The sequence below is a fragment of the Crocuta crocuta genome, unplaced genomic scaffold (assembly GCF_008692635.1).
Source record: "Crocuta crocuta isolate KB4526 unplaced genomic scaffold, BGI_CrCroc_1.0 scaffold318, whole genome shotgun sequence".
In the NCBI taxonomy this organism is placed as follows: Eukaryota; Metazoa; Chordata; class Mammalia; order Carnivora; family Hyaenidae; genus Crocuta; species Crocuta crocuta.
The window spans coordinates 4,585,453-4,599,448 of NW_027531425.1; the positions used below are offsets into that span (position 1 = coordinate 4,585,453).

The 13,996-nt window shown below is 50.7% G+C and overlaps 1 protein-coding gene across 1 annotated transcript in view; it reads right to left on the reverse strand.

Annotated features, from left to right (window-relative positions):
- Positions 1 to 7,810: 7,810 nt before the first annotated feature.
- Positions 7,811 to 13,996, reverse strand: part of PKP1 (plakophilin 1) — a 51,382-nt gene continuing 45,196 nt past the window's right edge. The window contains exons 13-14 of the mRNA XM_077772049.1: positions 11,927 to 12,033; positions 7,811 to 10,761 (exon numbers count right to left, since the gene is read on the reverse strand). Coding sequence (XP_077628175.1) covers positions 11,959 to 12,033 — 75 coding nt within the window. The 3' untranslated portion in view covers positions 7,811 to 10,761; positions 11,927 to 11,958. The remainder of the gene's footprint in view (positions 10,762 to 11,926; positions 12,034 to 13,996) is intronic.

Sequence of the window (13,996 nt, forward strand, 5' to 3'; positions counted from 1 at the left end):
GGAAATCGTGGGGGAAAGGGAGAGAGGCAAACCATGAGAGACTCTTGAATGCTGACAAAAACTGAGGACTGATGGATGTGGGGGGGGAGGAGGGATGGGCATGGAGGAGGGCACTTGTGGGGATGAGCACTGGGTGTTATATGGAAACTAATTTGACAATAAACTATTTGTAAAAAAATTTAAAAAAAATAAAAAAAATAAATGAAAAAAAAGAAAGAAAGTGGCCCCATTTAAGACAGAGTTGGTGGGTATGGAGATGAGGCAATGTCTCAGAGCTCTCAGGACTTGGTGCCTGAATGAGAAAGGAAGCATTAGAGACGTTGCCAAAGTTTCTTGCTTGGGTAACTAAGTAGGTGGTGATTTCATTACTGTGTGTCTTTTGTTTCTCAAAAGCAAGGAACCAAAGTGTGTGTGGCTCAGGTTGGTTTTAAACGTTGTGGAGCCTGGAGCAGAGACAGAGAGGCCCAGGGAGGTGCCGGGAAGCTGGAAAGGAGCTCTCAGGGCAGCCACAAGAGGCCTGAGGTCTGCTATGTGGGCTCTCCCCTCATGGTGCCTCAGTTTCCTCTGAATGAGCAGCTGAGGCTTTGTAGCCAAGCCCCGGATCCTCTCCTTTGCCTCCCTCTCTCACTCCTGCATCTCTTGCTCCGTTGAACACCTCTCTGCCAGACTTTGTAGCTCTCCTTTCAAGGTAACCTGGTAGGTTGACAAGGAAGTCTGTCCGCTGTGCTCCCTGGACCAGCCCCCACCCACACCCCTGTCCTGCCATGAGCTAGTGTGACCACTAGCTGGGCTCTTGGACCCACAGGGCTCAGAGCCACTGGCAGAAGTGTGGATTCCTTCTCACTGTCATCTCTAACAGTGGTTTGTTCCTGGGTTCCCTTTGAGAATTTGAGGAAGAGCTCAGCTTTATCACCAGAAGATGCTTGTGCACTGACTGGAAACTACTATCGGTGAAATCGAGGGGAGCAGAAAGCCTGGGGATGCTTTGGACGTTTGCTTCAGTTTAGTTAAACCTGCCACTGTGCAACTACCACGGCGTAATATTGCTGTCACCTATAGACCCTCAGGTCATTCCCCTCATTTCTCTGAAGACTTTAGCTCTAGTCTGCCATTGCTTCCTCAATATGAGTTCTGCGTGTTTTTTTTTAAGTTTTATTTATATACTTTTATTTAGAGAGAGAGAGCAGGGGTGGGTGAGGGGGAGAGAGAGAGAGAGAGAAAGAGAGAGACTCTTAAGCAGGCTCCATACTCAGCATGGAACCCCATGCGGGGCTCAATCCCACGACCTGATTGTGACCTAAGTTGAAACCGAGAGTTGGATGCTCAACTGACTGAGCCACCCAGGGGCCCAGGATCACTATCCTTCAGATCAATGAAATCTTTAGATCAATGAAATAAGCAAGAATAGAAAATTAGAAATACATAAAAAGAAAATGTCTAGATACTACAAATATTTGAAATTAAGTAACATGTGGGTCAAAAAATTTGCAAAAGAGTTTGGAAAATATTTTTAACTAATGGATAATGAAACCATGGAATGTCAAAATGTACGGGATCCAGCTGAAGCAGTTCTTAGAGGGAATTTTAAATGCTTGAAATGTCTATAATTTATGACCTAAGTTTCCACTCTATGAATCTAGAAAAGTAAAGCAAACTAAATTCAAAGTAAGTGGAAGAGAGGGAACAACAAAGAACGGAAACTAATGAAATAGAAAAGAAACGTTAAAGACAGTTAAGAAAGTCACGTGTTGGTTTTCTGAAAAGCTCAACTCCTGGCTAGATTGTTTGAGAAAACAAAAACAAATTACCAATATCAGAAATGAAAGAGGACATAGCCCTATTGATCCTACAGACATTAAATTTTTCTAAACAGGCAAAAGTAGTCGACCATAAAAAGTAGCTTGGGACCCTTGGATGGCTCAGTTGGTTGAGCATCTGACTCTTGATTTCGGCTCAAATTGTGATTTTTGGGTTGTGGGATTGAGCCGCACATTGGCTCTGTGCTGAGCCTGCTTGAGATTCTCTCTGTCTCTGTCTCTTTCTCTCTCTTCCTCTCTCTCTCTCTCAAATTAAAAAAAAAAATGTCTCAACAGTGGCTGCTGCTTCGGAGGAGGGGGATTGCCAGGGAAACTGTGTAAGGGAACTTTCTGAGGTGATGGTGATGTTCTATATTTTGGTAGTGGTTCAGCTGCACAGGTGGGAGTATTTGTCCAAATGGATGGAATGGTACACTTAAGATTTGTGCATTTCACTGTATCTGAATTTCAGCTAAAGGTGGGAGGGGAAGAAAGGAGAGGAAGAGGAGGGGAGGATGTGGAGGAGGTGGAGGAAGAAGAGGAGGAAAATGTGAAGGAGAAGGGAAAGAAGAAACAGAGAACATGAAACCAGTGTCTCATTGCTCATCTCTTGTGACTCATCAGCATGTTTTCACACAGCTGGTCCCTCCTTGCATCTAGTCACACCTCTTTCACTTGGCTTCTAGACATGTCAGTCCCCAGGTTTGCCTCCCACCCCCCTGGCAGTTCTTTCTCTTTGGCTGATTCTCCACAGTCTTCGAACCTCTTCTCTTTTCTGTGTATACACAGAAAACCTCTGTTGGTCATCTCATCTAGTCTCATGGTTTAAAAACTCCCACATCTTTGCTCAAAGACATCTGGTGTTTGGGTCTAGTTATTCTAGACCCTCCTTAGGATGTGGGGCATATGGCATCAATTTGTCCCCTGCCGAGTCCTGGTCACCAATGCTGGGCTATAAGAAAGGTCCTACTTAATCACACAGTGGCGCTGTAACTTACCAAAGACGCTGCTCTGTGCCCACGTGGTGCCAGGTGCTGTCACGCTTCCCCGGTCAGCCATGTGGCTGTGTGTGCTCACACACGTGTGGGTAGGATATCTAGCCTCTGCTCTGTGCCAGGTACTGCAGGGGTCCCTTACCCTCAAGGAGCTCACAGTCTAGTCAGGAAGAGATGACAGACTGCAACAATTACCCAGGGTAGTGAGTGTTATGCTAGACTCTAACAGAGCACCGTGGGAGCGCCAGAAGGCACACCTGATCCAAGGGGGAGGCGAGGGCAGAGTAGGAAAAAGAAACTGAACTGCAATTCAAGAGACCTGAGCTCTAGACCTCGTTCTGCTACTGGAGCTGCTTTGTGACCCCTGCCTGGGTCTCAGTTTCTTCGCCTGCAAAGCAAGGGGGCTGGACTAGATCAGAGATTTTCCAATGGCTCCTTGGAGCCTGGGGTTCCAAGGAACCTCTCCTGGGAATAAAGGGGGTGGGCAGTTGGAGGTCCTGCCCTCAACCTCTTTCACCGGGACTGTGTTGATCTTACCTGTTAGTTATTTCGACCTTCCATGTTAGATGTCTTTCACCTAAAGGATTCTGTGGCTGAAAACTGTGAAAACCACTGGACAAGAGGAAGTCTGATGACGCTTTCAGTCTGACAGCCTCAGTCCCTGGTTTGGACCAGCTGGGTGGGTTCCGGATGCTGGATGTTGAGTCTGGGGTGCCGCCTCAGCCCCACTCCCTGCCAGCCCGCCTCCCAGCCCCTAGCTCCCGGGCCCATGGCTTCCCCTCACTGGTCCTGCCAGTATGTCTCGCCATCAACAAACTCTGGTTTGTTGAGGTCAAGAATAAAGTCTCTGCCCCTAGGAGGGCCCCAACTCAGGCAGCCATAGGGGCCAGGCGGGGCCAGCTGTGGGCTGGCAAAAAGAAACCATATGGAGAGTCTGGGCAAGAAAGACTTCCTTCAGACTCAGAACTGGCCAGTTGTCTGGGAAATGGCTTTTATCAGCTTGAAGGAAAAGGCGAGGAGGGGGAGGTTGACTTCTTGTTTTGTCTGGAGAGCCTTTTTGGAAGACAAGAAATTTTTTTTTTACCTAGATGTTTCTTAGATTAAAACAAAGTGAGCAGTATGTGTCCAGGGTACAAGTGCTTGTTCCAGACTCACACCCAGGTTACAGAAGGTTCAGAGGGGACACTGCAGTAAAGGATGGTCACTGGTGGTTAGCTGAGAAGTCAACAGAACTGTTGGAATGGCGATCTGTATGCAGTTACAGCGAAGGGGGAAGAGCAGGAGCCTCGGCCTCAGACTTGGTTCAAATTCCTAACCCATCATTTACTAGCTGTGTGACCTTGAATACATAACCGAGACTCTCTGAACCATAGTTTCATTATCTGTTAAATGGGAACTGTTAAACATGATTTGTGGCATCGATATAAAGATTAAACGTAATTAACATGTGGTCACCTTTCTCTAGGTCTGTACCTGTGCCCTATAGACCAGCTGTCATCCAGGAAAACTTTGGGCCCCAGAATGCAGGAATGTGAGCCTGGGAGGATCCAGAACGACACACATGGGTTCAGTGTGGGCCCAACTGGCCTCGGCCTTGCATATCTGATTTAAGATTCCTTCCTTTTTTTTTTTTTTAATTTTGGACTTTATTTAAAAAAATATTTATTTAGAGAGAGACAGAGAGAGTGTGTGTGCATGGGGGAGGGGCAGAGAGGAAGAGAGAGAATATTAAGCAGGCTCTGTACTGTCAGCACAGAGCCAGATGCAGGGCTTGTCCCAGGAATTGTGAGATCATGACCTGAGCTGAGATCAAGAGTCAGACGCTTAACCGACTGAGCCACCCAGGTGTCCCTTGACACTTCCTTTCTGAGGGAGGTGTAGAGAGCAGGATTTAATGGCTTTGTGTAGAGGGGGTGGAATTATGGCCCAGAGATTTAGAGCTACTTGATAAATACGGAAAATTTTTAAATTAATTCATCAGTCATGAAACTTCTTAATAGTTGACTAATGGGTCTGGAACATTGGGAGCATGATGTCCTTTCTTATATGGAATGTCTATGATGATCTGCCACCAGTGAGGCTCATCAGCTTTGACACACTCCCCTCAAGAGGACTGACATGCTTCCCAGTGACATTTGTACTCTGCTGAAGGAGCAGGTGCCTGCAGGATGCCTGGTTAAGGTAGGCAGTGAGGCATTATGGTGGTGGTGGGGGGGAGGGGTCATTAGCCTCATATTCTAACCAACCAAACCAGCTGGCCCCAGAGTAGATGATCCTCACAGCTGTTTCTGGTATCCGATAGTCCACAGATCAGAACTTTCTATTTATCAGCCTGTCTGCACACTGCCCCTGCTGGTGAGATGTGTCATCTTAGCATGATGCCTTGAGGTAGCGTCAGTTTCCCTGTCACTGGGTTGAATTGTGCACAGTATTACCTTCGTATTGGGGCTGTCTTATCACATGCTAAGGCTGGGACAGCTGGGAAAGTTCACCTGAGTTGATCAGAGTCTACACCTGGGTGGGGACAGACACTTGGGTTTCAGCCACGGTTCTGCACACATTCGCTGAGAGACTCTGGGACAGACACTTTGTCTCTCAATCTATACATTGGACTGTAATACCCTGAGTTCTGCTTGTCTCACTAGAACGAGGTAAAGCTTAGCACAGAAAATGGATACTCTAAGGCTTTAGAAGTTAAAGAGGTTATTTTTTTAGCTCCTCAAGTAAAAAGACTATTGTTATTCACGATGCCTGTTCACTCTTTCTCCAGCTGTGCTGGGCAACACAATGCACTGCATTGTAAGACGTGACGTGCAAAGACTGCTTTGTTTCTGGAGTAACTTGGACTACTGGGTGGTGGGGGTGGGGTCCGGACCTTGGGCCAGGCCAGCTGCAAAGGGACAGGAGGAAATGGCTTCAAGGCTCAGGGATAGGTAGATGAGCACAGCCTGGCTGTGGGGGTCAGGAAGACTCCGCCCCCAGGGTTCTTGGGCATTTCCCTTGGCACCATCTAGACTTCTAGCTGCTCCTGGTGCCCCCCCCCCCCCCCCCGNCAAGGCCATCAATTCTCACAGGCTAGTCCTCAGAGGGGCCAGAAAAGCCTGTCACCCTCTTGTCCAGAGATCGCTGACGGAAGACCTTTGTAGCCCTTCGCCACTCCCGCACGTTAGATGTACCCACATCCCACATCGATCAAAGTTCTTTGCTGTGAATTGTGATTTCCCAGCAATCACACCACATGTGGGAACTTTGAGGACGTGAGAGGGCTAATCCACACATCGCTTCCAAATGTCGGTAAGTCCTAGATATAACCATGACGGTGACGTCCTACTCCATTGTGCGCTGCGTCACTGTCCTGCGTTGGCCTACCACACAGCGGTGAACACGACAGGCCATCGTAATGTGTGACCTCATTGCACAACCTAGAGAAGGCAGACGCAATGAGGGACATCCTGACTCCATTTATACCAAGTGCAAGACAGGCAAAATTACCGTATGGTGGTAAAAGTCAGGAGAGGGTCACGTGGGTGGCTCGGTCAGTTCAGTACCTGACTTCAGCTCAGGTCGTGATCTGTCAGTTGGTGAGTTTGAGCCCCGCTTTGGGTGAACCTCACTTCTCTCTCTCTAACCTTCCCCGCTCTCTCTCTCTCTGCCCCTTCCTTCTGTCCCTCCCTCACTCGTGCCCTCTCTCTCTCAGAAAATAAAAAAACACAAAAAAGAAAAAGTCGAGATAGTGATTACCCTTGGGGAGTGGTATAGTGACAGGCAGGGGCCTGAGGGGGACTTGGGGTGCTGGTAACAGTCAATTCTTGATCTGGGTGCTGGCTGCATGGGGTGTTCAGTTTGCAAAGATTCATAAAGCAGCATACATTTCTGTTGTGTGCTTTTCTTTTTTTTTTTAATGTTTATTTTTGAGAGAGAGAGAGAGAGAGAAACAGAGAGAGAACACAGCGGAGGGCAGAGAGAGGGAAGCCGAGGATCTGAAGCAGGCTCGGTGCTCACAAGCACAGAGCCTGATGCGGGGCTCGAACTACAAGCTGTGAGATCATGACCTGAGCCGAAGTCAGATGCGTCACTGACTGAGCCCCGCAAGCGCCCCTGTTGTGCGCCTTTCTGCATGTTTGCTCCATTGTAGTGAAAGCTTAACAATCAGACATTTCTTGATTTTGGATTTAGAATCTGAGTTCACATTTTGGAGCCAACACATGTTTTTCAGGACTCAAGACCTTTGCAGAGGCCCCAGACCTAGTATATCAACACTCTGGACTCCAGACAGGCCCCCTTCCTCCCCCTGGGCTGACACACAGAGTGTCTCCTCCTTGGCTGCCCTGACCCTTTACGAAACTAGGAGATGACCCAGAAAGTCAGAGCTGTGGCTCTATAGAGAGGCCATGGCAGTCACCACCTTCCTAAGGTGGGAAAGAGCTCCTTTCCAGCACTTTCCCTCCACTTTCCCAGCCTTCTCCACCCAGATAGTGCTGACGCCCAGGATGGCCCCCAGCAGTTATGTCCAGACTACCATCTGGAATTTACCACCTGCTGAAGTTCCCCATGCTCATCTTGTCCCTTGGGACCCTCTTGTGGCTGGGGTCCACCACGTCCTCTGCTTTTGTGATGCTCCAAGTACCTCATCCAGGACGCAGGTAGAATACGCATTCAGTAAACATGAGTTTCTCTTACATCCTTGAAGTTTGTTTTCCTACAGGTGCTTCGTCTGGGTAGGTTCATGGGTGGGGTGCCTTTCCCTCTATAAGCACAGTAACATTGGGCATATTTGCTCCCTCCCTAAGCCTCACCGTACTTATCCGTCAGGTTAGTGCAGCAATACCAGCGTCCCGGAGCCGCTGTGAGGCTCAAATGCACGGACCCGAAACAGGTGCCCGTGAGTGGTGGCGTCCATCTCCCCTCACATGGAGCTCTCGGTCCTAGCCTGACACAGGGGAAGAGGAGACCCTGGAAGGTAGTGAGTCCCTCCGCCTTCCTCAACAGCACCCCCAAATAATCCACTGTTCAAGAAAGTTCAAAGAAATGCCAGCAATTTATTGATTTCCTATATTTCCAAAAAAGCAAACACATAGTGCACACACAGAGAAACTGGGCTTGGCCAGCACAAGGCTCTTACACAAACACGGGGCAGAGGGAAGAATGGGCTCTGGAAGGGCTCCAGGGCACCTCACAGAACCATCCGCTGGGCTTCCCTCTGCCCATCTCCCCCTGCCCATCCCACTGTCCCAGGCTTCCTCGTCAGAGCCATCCCACCTTTCAGGCTCTGGGGTGGCTGAGAGAGAACATCAGTGTCCTCACATGACTGGTGACACCCCCCCACTGCATCACCAGGAGAAGCATGGGGTGCATTGCTGGTCTGGCTCCCACTGGACAGGCTGCTGGTGGCCAGTGACTGGATCTGTGTTAAGCACAAGAGACCCTGGGGTCTGGGCAGGGACAGGGTGTGACTGGGTGGTCTATGTCCCTCCTCATTGCCCTCAAATTGGAATGTCTTGTTTGGGGCGTCAACCCCAATAGCATGAGGCCAACGTGGGCTTTAGATACTGAGCCATGCCTGGGCCACCCCCTTCCTCCCCGTCTTTAGGAAATGCATCCTCAGGACTCTCTCAGTTTTGCCTCTTCCAAAGTGACAGGCCTGGGTCAGAGGCCCAGGTGACAGGCCCAGCTGGCCGGCCTGAGAAAGCACTAGAGAGCTTACAAAATCAGGCCCGGCCTACCTGTCCACCTCCACCCACCATTCCTCAAGGCAGAGGGCCGGGTCCACCTGGGTCTTCAGCACAGCTGGAACAGAAGAACGGCAAAGAGGAACGGCAGGAGGTCAGGACAGCACTAGGGGAAAGGCTGTCACAGACTCCCTGGGAGTGTGCTATTTCCCTCTTGCTCTGATGGGAGTGGACAGTCCTTTCACACTGGGGGAGGGGTCCCCAAGGCCAAACACCCCGTGTCTCCTCCTTCCTCCTGGAGAACATAATGTACATGAGGACAGGGCTTGGTCTGTTTCGTTTCCTGATGTATCCTGAGATCCCAGAACACTGCCTGGTATGTATTGGTGCATCATACATATTTTTTTAAGAAATGAATTCCTCTGAGCCCCGGTGACTGGCAGAGAAGTCATCCTGGGACCTACCCCTCCCTCCCCCCAGACTATCTGATGGGACCAGGCTCCCTTGTGGCTCCTGAGAGAGAGGGATGAGCCAGGAGGAGGGCCTTCCACCATGAGCAAAAGGGAGGGAGGGCATCACAGACCTGGTGAAATGGCCTGTCATCACATGGCTGATCACATCTCAGTTGTCACATCTCTTAATAGGTACATCCTTAGTTCAGAAAGGTACGTTTCAATTCCGACTGCGGGGGCAAGAAGTGGGGTTGGATTGGGGGGTGGTGGAGGCCGGGGGGCAGGCAGCGGACCTGGGAGGAGGATGAGGAGGAATGCAGGATGAGCAGCACCTTCTATTCTTCTAGAGAAGGATCTGGACCAGGCAGTTAATTCCTATCTGACACCAACAACGCTAGTACGGGTGGCAGAGGCAGAAAGGAAAGTTCTCTCTATCTTACAGTATATACTAAGGGCTATGTACAGCAAGCTTTCCCCTGGGGCCCTGAGGGGGTCCTTCTACTACTTCTCATCTGAAATGCGCAAGAGTCTGGGGTCTTGGGTGCAGCCGGTGTCCCAGATAAGCCCCTTTGATCACATCCTCTGTGGTTTTCCCAAAGACACAGTGAAGAGCAGGATGGCTGGGGTTCAGGGGAAGGTGGGGATGGCCACTGGCTGGGCCTTGGGCTCATCGGGGCCCTGATTTGACAGTTCCCCTTCCTGTCTATCCAAATGCCCAACTTCAAAGTCTTCTGGGACCCAAAACACTCTCTCACTTGAGTCTTATCAGACCCACAGGGAAGTGTCCTCCTGGCTAGTTTCCAATCAGCTGCTGTCCCACTGGAGCCTGGAGCAGGCCCCTGTCTGGCCCCAGCTTGTCCCCCTTGCTGTTGGGAATATGACGACCAAACAGCCGTGTCCTGAACAGCTCTTTAGCTTCGGGCATCATTTTGCCTTCTTTCTCCTGAAACAGGTAGATGACAAGCCTCTGAAGGCACGTGCTCTATAGGCTGAGCCTCCTCTGACCGGTTTCACAGCCCAAGAGAATGGCCAGCCCCATCTCTCAGGCTCCTACTCCCCCAGAACAGACTTCAGGTAGCAAAGCAAAGGTGACTGTCCTCCCCTGGCCTCCAGAGCCCCAACCCCGTCCAGCCCCAGGCCCCGGGGCTTTGCGGGAAGGGCGCACTATCAGACAGCTAGATTTTCCCACAAGATACACTGGACTTCAGCAGCCTGGCCAGCCTCCCTTCCTGCAAAGCTGCCTCTTAAGGCGGGAGGTTGGCCCCAGGCCCAGTTACTCCCCCTTACCTCTCCCTTACCTCCCCCACTCCATGGCTCCCTTGCAAGACTTCTCGTGGACCCGACCCTGGTGCGGGCCGCCTGCCCTGGCACGGCACATTTTGGGAACTACGGGGAGCTAAACAAAAAGCACGGAAGCCCCTGCCTACGAGTAAGAAACATGGGAGAGTCCTTTTCACCACCTCATGAGCTGCAGTAACAGCTTACTTCGCTTTTTGCACTTTGTGGTCATTCTTGCACACACATACACACTTACATTATATATACGTATGTATATATATATGCATATATATATGATACGTACATATATATACATATATATCATTTCTCAGAGAAAGAAGTATTGACATGAAACATAAGCCCCTTTAACTCAAGAGAAGTTCCCCCCCCTTCCCAACCCTCCCTGCCTGCCAGTTCCCCCAAGGAAAAAAAAAATCTAAAAATATTTCCATCATCCACAGTTTTCAGGTTTCCTTTCGATTGGATTTGAACTTTTCCAAACATCGCACAGGGTGGACAGAGTCGCCCGTCCAGCAAGGCCTGAGGTCTTCTCAGCTGGATCACACCACTCCTGGAGGAGAAGCGTCCAGTTAGTGTCTACAGGGAGAGGCGCCCACGCCATCGGTCTGGCCAGCACCGCCACCCCTCCCCCCCATGTCGGCACAGACATGTCCCCTGGCCCGAGAGGGGATTCAGAGCAGCCCTGACACATTCGTAGGTTGTTCCTGTTGGGCGAGAAGCTCGTCAGCTTGGCGTCTTCACCGCCATGCCCACCCCGGTCTGCCAACACCGTGCCCAGGCTCTGCACACACTGAGGCGCCAGACCTCCCTCATTAAGAATCTATCGAATTTTGTCTTCTCTCTTTTTCCATCCTCATGTTGCCGGCACTCATCTGCCAGGAGAAGGGATCTGGTGTCTTATTTATGTTCAGCTGGACAAAGTTACAGCCGACTCTCCCACTGGGAGCCTCCTGAGGTGTTGGGGTGCGGGCAGATAGCCAGGGTGCTAAGACGTCCCCTTCAGCTCAGGAGACCCTATCCTCACCCTTGGCTCCTGGCAGATGGCTCCACACTGGGGCCATCTCTAGTGACCTTCTAGAGAAAGTTGATATCGTTTGCATGAGAAACACTTTGGATGCTTGTTTAATAACGCATTTTCCACTCCAGAGCTACTGAGTCAGAATTGCTGGGGCTGGGGCCCGGAGTATGTGTTTTAGTAAGCATCTTAAGTTATTCTAATGAAAGCAAAGGTGTGTATGCCTTTGTTAAAGATACTGGTCCTGAGCTTTTGGTCTTTGGGATCATCAGTGGGAGATAAACTTATCCACACGAGGCGTGTGAAGACTGGAAAGTGAATTATAAAAAGGATAAGAAAGTGAGCTGTAGGCGTACAAACCCAAATGACATATTGTATAGCTGCATTCATACTACAGCTCATGTGCATGGCTCCGCCTAGGTTGTGCAGTGCACAGCTTGCACTGCTGTACCTGGAAGTTCTGCCCAGACATTGCACATCCCTAATGTCCTGTGGTGGGACAGCCCATGCACGCTGGCCAAACAATCTATACGGCTGTCCTCATAGCTCTTATGTCAGCTATAGTTAGGCTGTCTGCCAGATCAAAGGATGCTTCTGTGTCCCTGGGAAGCACAGGCCTGGCCTCTCCCTCTGAGACTGTCTGAGGTAGTTGCAGGATCCTGGAGATGCCTCTGCCCGGGGTGGGAGGGCCAGTTCTTACCTACAATCTGTACTTGCTTGAGCAGCCCCTTCTTAGAATCGGGAGGTGAAGTTCCGGAAGCTGTTTGGCCCAGTTAAGGATCCCAGCATGTTCCTATCCAAACCTTGCTGCAAGGGGGAGAAATAGCAGCTATGAAATAGGAAGAAAGACAGTGGGCTTCCCACAGGGTCAGAAACTGCCCTCCCAGAGCAGCCTTGGGCTTGAACCATAGCCCTCTGGACTCATTATATATGCGTGTCAGGGCTAAGGCTGTCCTCATTTTTAAAAATTTATTTATTAAAAAAAAATTTATTTATTTATTTTGAGAAGGAGGGAGGAAGAGAGAGCAAGCGAGCACAAGCAGGGGAGGGGCAGAGAGAGAGGGAGACAGAGAATCCCAAGCAGGCTCTGTGTTGTCAGCCCAGAGCCTGGCGTGTGGCGTGAACTCACAAACCCTGAGATCATGACCTGAGCAGAAACCAAGAGTCGGACGCTTAACTGACTGAGCCCCCAGGTGCTCCAAAGCTGACCTCATTACATGTGCAACCAAACATAAGGCCATTAATATCCATGAGTTAGTAAAATGGGTCTGGACTTCCACCAGCGCTTCTGAATTTCCTCTGTGGATTTGCAGAAATCTGCATTAAGGCATTAGGACTTAAGCTCATACTCATTACTCTTTAAATGAAGCAACAACCAAAATCAGATTAGAAAAGCTATTTGTTTTTCTTCCTTCTGACTGTCCCTGTCTTCTTCTTTCTTTCTTTTCTTTTTTTTTTTTTTTAAACCTTGACAGGAGCTCTCCGCAGGGAGGACACATCCAGTGTTTCTCACACACCAGAGCGGTGTCTGGCTCCGCTGAGAAGCTGCCGCACTGTAGGCTGTTTACTTGTTTGTCCTTCCACCTCCAGCCCCACCAGCCCCTGAGCTCCTGCTGAGGAGTGACAGAATCTTCCTTTCTGTTATTTCTCCCCAGCATACAGCAGGTGGTCAATAAATGCTTTGGAGTGAACGAGGACAGTAAGAAGGGGCCCCTGGTGCCAGCCCTGAGCTCTGAGCACCTCTTCAGCTCTCACCGGCCTGTGGAAACATGCGGGATCCAGATACCAGGTGGCTCAAAGCCCTACCTGGTCTGGGCACGAATCACATGGTGTTGGTTTTTCCCCTGCGGATTTGCCTGCTTGCTCCTGTTGAGCTTGGCTGGATTTGGTGGAAAGAGCCCAGGAGTGAGAATTCCTGGGTCCCAGCCCTGCCCTTGCCATGACTCACTGAACCAAGGCAAATTTCTACTCTGCAGGATGGACATAAGCCACCCGGCCTGCTTCTCTGCGGTGGTAACAACCTCACGCACGGGAGATGTGCAGATGCTTTAGGGGACAGAAGCACTGACCTGGTCATGTCACAGCTGCCGGCAAGCACAGTTAGAGGGGGCAGTGGGGACCAAATGGCAAAGCTGGTTCCCATCGGTACTGTTCTGAAGAATGTTAACGAGGGGACTCGCTGTGTGCCTCAGGCTGGGCGTGGCCTCAGTACTTCTGGCTGTGTTGAACCCTCTGGACCACGATCGAACAGCTTGAGGAAGGTCTCACCCAGTCCTCACCCACCTCCTTTCCACCGTGTCTCCCAGCAGCTGCCACTTGGCCAAGGCTGCCCACATTGTGGTACTTTTGGGAAAGAGCACTGGATGGTCCAGCAGAGGACAGGGGCCGCCACTGGCCATGATCTTCAGACTTCCCAGCCGCCTCTGAGTACAGTAGTCCCACGGGCCTCTCTGGGCTCCCTGCTGTGCTGGAGGAGGAACTGTTCCTCCTTCTGCCCCAGGGTGGTTGGCTTCCCTGCCCCTCTTCTACACAGTCAGGCCCCTCCGGACCCTCTACTCCCATCTGTTGCGCTGTCTTCCTGAGCCTCCCGCCCCCTCACTCGCCTCTGCTCTGCTGCCAACTCCTCATCTCATGACAGAGATGCTCGGGTCCCCTTTGTCATTAAACATTAACCCCTTCCTCTGCCTCCCTCCTTTCTAGGCCAGACTGAGGCAAGCAGTTCTCTCTGCCTGACTCTGCCTCCCCCCCCCCCCCCCCCCCCCCCCCCCCC